Source organism: Montipora capricornis, chromosome 3, assembly GCF_036669925.1.
Source record: "Montipora capricornis isolate CH-2021 chromosome 3, ASM3666992v2, whole genome shotgun sequence".
Lineage (NCBI taxonomy): Eukaryota > Metazoa > Cnidaria > Anthozoa > Scleractinia > Acroporidae > Montipora > Montipora capricornis.
The window spans coordinates 30,897,781-30,909,273 of NC_090885.1; the positions used below are offsets into that span (position 1 = coordinate 30,897,781).

At 39.1% G+C, this 11,493-nt stretch overlaps 1 protein-coding gene across 2 annotated transcripts in view; it reads left to right on the forward strand.

Annotated features, from left to right (window-relative positions):
* Positions 1-37: 37 nt before the first annotated feature.
* The window catches only part of LOC138042902 (germ cell-less protein-like 1), a 21,902-nt gene continuing 10,446 nt past the window's right edge, over positions 38-11,493 (forward strand). Inside the window, exons 1-5 of one of the 2 annotated variants that reach the window (XM_068888953.1) lie at positions 38-247; positions 429-514; positions 7,134-7,171; positions 7,401-7,497; positions 8,294-8,391. In XM_068888953.1, the coding sequence (XP_068745054.1) occupies positions 126-247; positions 429-514; positions 7,134-7,171; positions 7,401-7,497; positions 8,294-8,391 (441 nt within the window). In that variant the 5' untranslated portion in view covers positions 38-125. Of the gene's footprint in view, positions 248-428; positions 515-7,103; positions 7,172-7,400; positions 7,498-8,293; positions 8,392-11,493 lie in introns of those variants that run through there. The other variant, XM_068888954.1, reaches the window with a different exon arrangement.

Sequence of the window (11,493 nt, forward strand, 5' to 3'; positions counted from 1 at the left end):
CAGATGCCTTAGCGATAATTAGGTGCGAAAAGACCCCTGGGATAGTAAACAATGAAGGTTTCTCCTAAACGTTAAACGTTTGTGGAGATGCGTGAATATTTGATCTTTGCGGCGAATTTCAGACTATGGGCTCCACAATAACATATTTGGGCTCTTCGGCAGGTGGAAAAAGGAAATATTCTGAGTGCGAATGTTGTGACAATGAGGATAGGACGGACGAGGACGCAGTGGTTGATGTCGTCAAGAGGTACTGTAAGCTCGAGTGACTCTTCAAAGGACTAAAAGGCTTCTGCTTAGAGAATTTTTCAAATCGAGAGTCATTGAAAGCTTTAATTTCCCCAAACCTTATGTTTCGCTGCTTTATTAATGCATCGGAGGAGTATGGGATCCTGCTTTCGTCTTACATGTTTATTGTTCGTTTTTGTTAGGAAGAGGTTAAAGAACACTTGTGACTACATTTATCAGACACTCTTTCTGGATGGCGAGGGGAGTGATGTAACAATACATGCACTTGGTAAGTGTCATGGCATTTGATTTCTGTTCTTCACGCTAGGGTTAGATGAGAACTCGCCAAGTGTCTGAAAGTTACAGATGTGACGAATTTAATAATTGGTTTCTTATAAAGGTAATTAAGGGTGATGAATAGACTATCATTTTCACTTGCTCCAGTGGTAATTACATTAATTTTATTCTCTTTGGTTGTTTATTGTATTAATAACAATAATAAGACTTCAGACCAATAACTTGTCTTAACACCACATACAGGTTAATTGCATCTGTTATAAATGTTGAACTTGTTAAATTGGAATCTACAGTATTGCTCTAAAGTAAGTTGGGCAAGATTTCCGCACAGGTCCCTACTTCATTATGCATACACTCCTTTGTTTCAAGAAAACAATAGCGATAACAATAGGCGTCCTTTGGGACTGTGGCGCTTTGTTCTTTCTTTTTAGAGGTTTTTTTTCTAAGTCAATATGGACTTAAAAAAAGTCGGTCGAACTTCTGTCTGAAATACGGAAAATCGAACAGTTTTTCCTGCAATTTCGGCACTTTTCCTGCAATTTTACCAATTTTTCAGTTTTAGAATAAGCGTAACAAGTGGAGTTTCAAGAAATCGTTGTAATAGGGTTCAGATTCGCAAACATAACAAACAAACCAAATAAAAGTACTGTCATAAGAAATTTAATGGCTACCTGCTCTTTTCATCGTGAAATTGTTCTTCCTGTCTGCTTAAAAATTCGCCGAGAAACTGCAAAGTGTATATTTTTTTCCTTTCCTGTATTTAGGATCACGAACGGTGCATTTAGAGGGATTTTGCGATTTATCGCTCTTTGTAGAGATCGGCAATATGCTCAATGATACTTCCAAGTAAATAGCTTTGGTAGAGATCCATGGATGTTCCCGTACGAGGCATACTTCGTTTCACTCCCCATCATGTCTTTTCAATGCCCTGCTGTGGGCTCATTTGTCTGCGTCGACGAAGTTTAGGCGATGGTTAACTGCGGTGAGATGATGTTAGCCCTTGTCTTGTAGGCAGTTGTAAACTTTCCGGCCACAGGTAGCTAGGGCTAATATTTTTTCAAGGAAAGTTTACGGTCAGAAAATTAATATGTGTTCTGGCGGATTGAAGGCTATCCATTGCAGTTTTTTCTTGAGCATCGCGAAACAGATCCATCTCCCGATGCAGCACTTTGTCTTTGCCAACTGACTGCGTTTTCACACAGGTTTTGGACACGGAAGACGAAAGTAAATTGTTTTCTTTGCACCACTCTATGCACAACTCTGGAAAGGCTATAAAGCAGGGACAATTTCCAAATGATCAAATCTCCCATTGCTGTGACCCTTTTACTTCGGTAGCCATCTTGATTATTACGAAGACACAAGTTTGCTTCAAAAGAAGGGAAATATGAAACGATTTTAATTGCAATGAACTCGTGCATGAAAGTTTCCCATGAAAGATGCACCAATCAGACTTTAAGCTTGGTATACTCTTCCACGCAGTGAACTTATAAGTGTGCCGCACGCACGGGGCATGAAGGAAAAGCAGGTCACAGTTCACAGCAATACTGGAAAACCTAAAACTATCACATGGACTAACCTTAAGCCTAAACAGTGCCTTTAGTCGTAATTAGGGTTACGGTTAGCATTATTAAAGGGATGGGTTGTTTCAAGAGTAGTAAAACAGGGATCTCTTAACGGTAACCTACAAGTGTAAGTTCGATTGTAGGTGCTCGGCGCGGCACGTGTATATAATTACGTATTATTGTTATGTAAATAGTCAGCCAGAATTCAAAATAAATATCATTTTCAAGGTGTGAATTAGCAACTTAACACGTTAGCTCAGTGGCAAAGAACAGGGACAAGTAATCCAGAGGTTTACAGTGGGTCGGAGTTCAAGGCAAGCTGCGAGTGACATATCATGGGATAAAATGGCAGAAAAGGCCGAGTGGGATCTGGAAATAAGAACAAGACAAAGAGATAGAAAGGGGAAAGCTGGGACAAAAACGAGTAACGGTGTGGGCGATGAAGGGAAAGAAGAGAGAGAGGGAGGGAGAGAAAAATGAGATCCGTTTTTATTCATCCCGTAAGTACAAATTACCCATGTATATATTCGGTTCTCTTGGGTATACGTATTGTTCTACAAAACAATAGCGCGAATGAGTAATTAATTTATTCTGCATGCATAATGAAGTAGGGACCTGTACGGAAATCATTCCGTAAGTTGTGTTTCCTGTGCGATGCAAATTGCATTGCGCACTGCGCGATTCCTGTTGTGTGCGATGCGATTCGTGTAGTGCGAGATTACTGGCCAAAGTGCAAATTTCTGATGTAAATTAAGAACTACTAAATGTGTTGCACAAAGTCAATCAATTTCACGCATAAATTATCTCTCTGCAGTTGCGAGAATTAGCTTAGACGAGTTTTGAGTTGTTAAATTGTATGGGAATCTACATCAAAATTATAACCAATAGTAGTCTTTGTTCTTTAGTTTAAGGTGGCTGAACACAGTTTAAATTGATACCTATTTTTCATTTACCTTTTTCTCTAAAACCCATGATCCTTTGGTCGCCAAAAGTGGTAGCAAGCAAGTCGACAACACAAACTTCGGTTTTTTGATAGTTAAGCTGACGTATATGCCGTTTCCATGGCAACATGAATAAATATAAACAGGCCTTTAAAATCGGTTTTGTTCATTTGCAGAAAACCTAGTCATTACATTTTCTTTATAATTTACATGCAAAAAGCTTGTAACGATGCTCACAAGTTAACACTATTTTAATAGTAATTTGGCAGAGAGATCTTTAAGGTGATTCCTCAGTATTGCATTGCGCATCCCTACTGCGCACGATTTTTGCGTCATTAGCGCGCGCAAATTAGCGCGTGCACGTACACAGCGAAAGAAATTTCCCTCAAGCTAAGCTCGATAGCAAAATAAATGCTCATTTTCTTTTAAACGAGCATGGTGACCTGTATTTTTTATTGCATAATAATAATGTGCATATTGTGCCCCTTAATTTAAAAGAAAACTAAAAAAATTTATCGGAAGCAAAAAAAGATCTAGGCGAAAGCATGTTGGAACCCGTTACTCTGTGATGCAAATTATGACCGCAAAAATAACGACTCTACGAACGCTTTACGTCCACGTCGTTTCAAATAGTGTTATGTTTCCACAAATTTTATATAATATTGTTCTATATGCTCGACATTTTCTACCTGTTAAGTTTTTTCCCGAGTATTACTTTTATAAACTACCTATCGAGCTACCGCAAAATGTAACGTGGACCGATGAATAATGCGCCTAAATAGCATGAGTACAAGCATAAATTGGGTAAGATTGGCCCATCATATCTCTTGAGCGAGAATGGTGACCTATCATTTTTATTGTTTTTTTCGAAACAGTGCTTGGTAGAGAACATTCAGGGAAAGTTTTAAAAAAATTCATCGGGAACTTTAATTTCTGAGGAATCACCTTAATTATCCCTTGTTGAAGGTTCACTGGAATATCTAAAATTTCCTCTGTTAAAGTTCAATTTTTTTCTGATACTCCAGTTACTTATTTCCTAAAGTATTTTCGTGCCAAAGTTTTCTTAAATTCTAACGAGTGGTTCGCGAGAAATAGGCATATTTCCTTGAAAGCTATTCTGCATTCAATCGCAATTTTTAAACTTACTAAGCACGCGCTGTATTTAATAACTGGATCCTTCGATAACAAAGCAAAATCTGCGAATTGCTGAGTTCTTTGCATCGTTACCTTTTCTAACATACATTTCTGATAAAAGACTAAAACGATCAAAACACTTTGTTCAATTATGGGGAAAAATAGTACAGATAGCGGAAGCATTGAGCAAATACAATGAATGCTGTATTGAAGCCATGTTAATCTTTTTTTTTGCAATCCTTGCACACGCGCTGCATTGCGTTAGCAAGAGCGTGCACGAAAACTGTGTTCAGCCACCTTAAGTAGGTTTAAGGCAAAGGTAGGAAAAAAAACAAAAAAAAAAGACAAAGACAAAAAAACAAAAACAAAAAAAGAAAAAAAAGAAAAGGCTTTAATCTTACCAATGGACACTCTCAGATCGCACAAAAATACTTAAGATAAGCACATTTTTTTTCTCTTGCTTGCAGAATTTTGTGTCAAAATATTTAAATGGGAGAATCTGATAAAAATCGGGAGAGTGGGAGGCAGCACCTCAAATCGGGAGGGTTGGAATGTCTGCGAAGATACTAGAAATAGTATGTACCAACTGAAAGATTCCACGGCTTTTAACAGTGGATCACATGTAACAATCAAACATTTATACTGATCAATCCCCTCCCACCGTCCTTCCTCTTCATCTACAAACTCACTACACTCGCCTTTTTGTGGAATGCCCTAAACATCATCAACCTCTTCCTCATCTTCACATCCATCACCCTCAGTTCCCAATCACTTTGAACAATCCAAAATTCCTGCACTGTACATGTACCTCACAACACCTATAGCCCATGCATTTAAATATCACCCTAATCAAATTCCCACCATACCACCTCTACCTCACCATCAGTTGGCCTCTCCTCAAATATTCCTGCTTGACCTTCTCCTTCCTCTCCTTCTGCATAATTTCGGGCCCCTTCCAACACCCAGGTACTTCTACCTATTCTTGTCATCCTCACCCATCACCTGAGCATCCAGCACAATTCCAGCCTTCACCACGAAAGGTCACTCCCCGCTTCTGCACCAACACAGCACACTTATCCAGCCCAAATGCCATCCCTATGTCCAATGAGAAACACACGCAACATTGATCAAACTCTCCAGCTCCTCTTGACTTGAGGCCTTGCATACAGCTTCACGTCATCCATAAACAACAAATGGTTGATCAACCTCTGATCCTTCCCTAGTTTGTACCCAATGTTCTCCCTTTTCAGCAACATGGGGAGATGAATCATTGCAAGAACAAAATAACAGTGGAGACAAGGAGTCCCCATGGAATATCCCATGTTTTTTCCAGGCCCACTTCACCTAGCACTTCCCCATTTTATGTCAACACAGTTTTCCAGTCGCTCATACTACCACACAACAAACCCTTCATATTGTCATGCACCTTCACTGTTTCCAACATTTCAACAATCCTTGAATGTGGCACCATGTAATAGGCCTTCCGATAATCTATCCACCTAATTGCCAAACACCTTTTCTTCCCCCATCTATCTATCTGTTTTGGCGTACCTGCACTGATTAATGAGTCTATTCATTCCAGTTTGGGATGCAAGATCCTGCCTCGAAAGGCCAGTGTCACTCTTTGGTTGGTCAATGAGTGTTATGGCTGGGTGCCTCCTTGAGTGTCTGCCATGTTTTGGTTTGCAAAGAAGAAGTTCTTCAACAGTGGCCACTAAACTGCAGCGGACACTTGTATCTGGAGACTTGTTGAAATTGGAGGCAGATGCCGGCCCGTAGAGCTCCTCATTAGATATATGATCTCTCCAGCTTACATTTAGAGCAGCACCTAGCAGCCTTGTGTAGCAACCATCAAGTTTTTTCCAAAGCAGTGGTCAATGTCCAACTCTCCGACCTGTGCAATAGAACAGATTAAACTGAAGCTCTGAAGGCTGGTTTTCACTAGCAATAGAGTTGGAGTCAGAGTTGTAATTAGAAGCACAGTGTGATACGATCTAGTAAAAATCAAACTGTTAGAGTCGGAGGCAGAATACCGACTCTGTTTATGACTCTGTCACTTACAATCCAGTGAAAACTGCATTGTCAGTTTTGGTTCCAAGCATTGTGATTGGTTGGTTCTTCCACTTGTACTTTCGACTCCAACAATGTAGTTTTCACTGGATCATAAGTGTAGTCAGAAGAAAATGGGAACATTGTGATTCTTCCTACTCCGATTCCGTCAAGCTTATGACTCCGCTTACGAAACTCCGATCTTTGATTATCACTAGGTCATAAGCTTCTAACTTACAACTCCGACTATGATTTGGAGACTCCATCACTAGTGAAAACTAGCCGCAAAGAAACATTCCTCAGATCTCTGCTGAGATTTGATTTCCATACCAGTTTTAGTTTGCTCATTCAAGGTCTTTCTTTGTTTGATCTATCCAGGAGCCTAGGTACTTGAAATTGTCTTAACTTTGAATTGTCGAAGGTAGTGAGGTCGCCCTGTTGTCAGAGGTTATACGCCATGAACTCCATCTTGCTACTGTTTATGTGAAGACCAGCTTCTGTGGCAGCAGTTTCAACTCACTCTAGTTAAAATTGTTCCAAGTTATCTGAAATCAATGCAATATCATCAGCAAATTGGTGTCAGTGATCATAACTGCTGGAAATCTATGAGTTCTTCTCTCAGTCTGTGTGAATCCAAGGTCTTCATAGCCTTCTTCCCCTAAGCTTCTCTTATAACCATCTTATCTATCAACAAGTGATCCTTCATACTGCGTGACCTCTTCCTACACCACTTTTGCTCATTGTGGAAACAACCTAATACCCTGCGAATGTTGATACAGCTGCTCCGCCAATATCCTCAAGAGTAGCTTCCACATCATTGGCAAACTTGCATTATTGGTCTGTAGTTAAATTTGGTTACAAAACTATCCTTTTTGATTGTCATTGATTGTTCCAGACCACAATGATGTTGTGTAAACAATTGCAGGGAGAGATTGGAGGCTTCACAGAGTATATATGTGCCAGGTACTTAGTGTTCTTGTCATACTAAAAAGATGACAGATTTACTGTACATCCTAGAAGGAACTTCTGCAGTACTTTCAGAGGATCTGTTATAATTATTGACATTTTTGTTTGCACAATTTTGTTTTGTTTAATAAAATTTTTGGTGACATTAAAATGAACAGTAAACCATGAGTTATGTTTTCAAGCAGATTGGATGATCGGAATGCAACATTTTCTCTTTTTGTTTTAGTCAGCATATTTTCAAAGCATGTTTAATGGATCTTGGAAAGAATCAAATGAAGATGTTATCACTCTTGAGATTCCTGACGAAAATATTGATGTTGAAGGTAAGAGACATCTTTTATAACTTTGATCATGTGTTGCAGAATGACAATTCACCGTCATAAAAGGACATCACATTATTAACTGATTGTGTGGACAGAATGGTTTTGAATCCTATTGCACCTTTCAACTTACATGTACATCTGTAAACCAAAAAAAAAACACTGTTCAAGTTAATTGAATGTATTGAACAATAGTTTTTTTGCCACCGTTAATCACAGATCAAAAAGTCACATCATGTTACAAAAATTAATTGCGATTGGTGTCTGGGTTCAACCCACTTTTCTGGGTCATGTCGTACCTCATTGAGTGGGCTTCAGGGTTGGCCAAGAGAACAGTAGAACGATTAACAAAGATAACAATGGATTTAGCACAGAAATCAACAGGAAGTACAACACTATACAGCCAATGAAATATAGTGTTCAACTGGAGGTACAAGCCTACCCATTTTTTTCCTAATGGTAGAATCAAGTATATTCCATTTTAAGTCTGTAAAGTAGGGTATTGAAGTGAAAAAACATCCATGGTACAACTTACAGACTAAGTAAGATGTTCAACTGTTCATAGTTCATGTGTGTTCCCCCAGAACACAATAACAGTCAAACTTGGTTATTTTTGTTGATATCGTTATTTGTTGTTGTTGTTGTTGTTATTATTATTATTATTATTGTTGTTGTTGTTGTTGTTGTTGTTGTTGTTGTTGCTGTTGTTGTTTATAATTACCCCTGGTATTATTATCAGTGACTGAAAGTTTCTAATGCAGCTGTAGAGTACCCTTTATCCCTTTTGATCTTTTGAAAGCTCTCAATACAGCATTTGGTTCCCTGTACTGTGATGTGGTCACAGTGACTCCAGCAAAGGTTGTACCTCTTCTTGCAGCAGCAAGTTTGCTTCGATTGGTAAGCATTGATAAATAAAATGTAAGCAAGAGATCTGTGTGAGAACTTACCAGGGTGAGCCTTACTGGATACAGAATGAGTATTCTGTACAAGTAGTAATTTTAGATACAGAACAATGAATTCTGACTTATAAATTTAATCTGTTTCAAATCATACATGTACGTCCGGTGAAGTCATTCAACATCTGATCAAATAATTATGGTTGCTGAGAAGGATTTGGACAGGATGCTTCCACTGTTGTTGATTCAACCTGACTGTTTTTTTCAACAAGCGGCTATGGGTAGCCTGCACTCTGTTCAAAGGATTTTTAGCCGATTTCTCTTTAAGTTCACGATATATCTGAATCATCGTTTGTTTTTCAATGTTACAATATCTTGCTAAATATTCACTTCAATGTCTAAAGTCCACATTCCACAACCCAACCACAAGGTTGAATGCGGTCGTGGAATAGTTGTTCACATTTAAGGACGGTGCCGACTAATTCAAAGGTATTTTGGCCCCGGTTTATGATTGTGCAGGAAATGTAGATCTTAACATGTGTTATCGAAATCCAAAACGAAAATTTGGCTCTAACCACGCATTTTTCAAAGATAATTGATGAATAATATTTGTGAAAAGCTTTATAATACAAAGCAATGTATGTCGTTTTAATTATCTCTCAAAAATGCGTGGTTACCCCCAATTTTCTTTTTGGATACCAAGAGTACTTACTAAGATATACTTTCTCCGGATAGTTTTAAACCGCGGAAAAATATCATTGTATCAGTAAGCATCACCGATAGGAAATCCGAGTATCTCGAGATGCGCAGAACGTATGCGCAATAACAACAGTATTCACCGTCGTTAAAACTGCTGTTAAGGGCATTGATTCCAATCAAAACCAGTAAACGGACGCTTTACATGTTTCTACGTTGGTATTTCAAAATATCAAATGTTTTTCTTGACCATATCGGAACAGTATTAGCCCGGTGAGATGTGTTACCGAGTCATACGGTGGCCTGATATTGCGCGCAACGAACACACAAAAACTCGTTTCCAGTCACGCAAACAGTTCTTCGATAGATATTTCCCCCCTAGTTTATCACGTAATAGTGGTCTAGTGGTCATCGCGTGCCCCTCTGAATCAGGAGATACCGAGTTCGAATCCTACTTGGGGTACTTCCTTTAAAAATTCTCTCGACGATGAGCAGTCCCACGAGCAAAGAAATCTTACGCACGCGCAGGAAAATCACGGTCCGAAAAAAAATAGAATCACATAGCCGAATCCTGAAAGGAACAACAGCAGAGAATACACCCGTAGACTAGCTTGATCCTAGAAGAGGAAGGCATTTTAGCTGTACTTTCTGTGGGATTTCGCAAAAGTGTTATTTATCAATTGATCACGGAAAAAGCAATCGGTCAAGAATCTAAAAAAGCCAAATCGTACGTTCAATTGGTGTTGCCTGTACTACTTATGTGGGCGTCAACATCAAGAAAGCATGTTATCATAACAGGAGATCGAAACCTTGATAGACTGATGAGACCGGACAAAAGAGAGGGGAAAGTGTTAATGGATTTGGAAGATGTGTACGACCTTACATGTCTCATTGATAAACCAGCAAGAGTTACTCCAACCACTCATTGATGTCCTGCTCACAAACAGACCTGAGGCTTTCGTGTCAAGTGGCATCCTCAACCCTGGACTCAGCGATCACGCGCTGATCTATGGAATCATGGACATGAGGGTTAAACATTACTCAAACAAAATATGCAGCATTAAATAAGAAAGTTTCAAAGAGGACTTAGAGAATGCACCCTGCCAAGTGATGGAGATTTTTTACTCCATCGATGACAATTTCCACTATTGGTCAGGGCTGCTCAGCTACATCATTGATGAGCATGTCCCGATCAAGCAGAAAAGAGTACGCACCAAAGACGTCCTTATATGACCAAGAAATGGAAAGATGCGATAAGAGTCAAAAGAAAAGCTGCCAAACAGTTTGCTAAAGAACCAACTCCAGAAAACTGCATGGGAAATAAAGAGAAGAACTAGAAATGAAGCGACCAAGGAACGATGCATAGCAATTAAAGCGTTCTGGGAAAAAATAACCCAGGAAATGAACTCCAAGCCTAGCGACTTCTTTAAGTCTTTCAAACCTTTCCTGGGAACTAGGAAACAATTCATTGGTAGAGATCTCATCGAAATTGAAATCAACGGAGAAATAGAAAATCAGAACGTCGTTGCAGAGGAATTTTCAGAATACTTTTCAACCGTGGCTGATGACATCGGAGGCAGTAATACCCTCTCACTTAGTGAAGACGATTTCAGCAACCAGCCCAGTGTTGTTAATATCGCAAATAACTTTACAAGCACTGAGAAATTTTCCTTTTGCATCATTACCAAGACAGAAACTGTGAAGGCACTGTAAAGTCCGAATCCGACTAAATCAATGGGATGGGATAATTATGGTACCTATGAAACTTTTAAGACTGGGGGCAAAAGAGCGTAGCTCTGTCGCTAATTAACATCTTCAACTTGGCAATTAACTCGGGATAATACCCAAGCAGTTGAAAAAAAGGAGAATGGATTCCTGTTTACAAAAAGAATGAAAGAAAAGATGGGAAGAACTACAGACCGATAACAGTTCTCAGCATAGTTAATAAATTCTTCGAACAGAAACTAAGTGACCACCTAACGAAGTACATTCATCCTCACCTTTCTACCAATATGTCAGCTTACAGGAAGTAAGTTGTGAAAAGGCAATGCTAAAGTTAGTTCAAGACTGGAAATTATCTTTGGATAGTGGGCAAATAGTGGGAATTATATCAAACGACACCAGCAAAGCATTCTACTCGCTCCTCCCAGCGTTAATGCGAAAATTAAAGGCTTATAACTTCTCTTAACAATCTTAACCCTACTGAGTTCTTACTTTGAACAGTGACTGGTGAGAGTAAGACTCGGTACCGTAGCAAGTGAAAGGCAAAAGATAAAAAAGGGATCTTGCTTCGGACCACTCTTGTGGAATGTATTCCAGAATGACTTGTTCTTTTCCATCAAACATTGCCAAGTATCTATGTGCGCCGACGATCATCAGTTGTATTCATGAATCAGGAACCACGGCC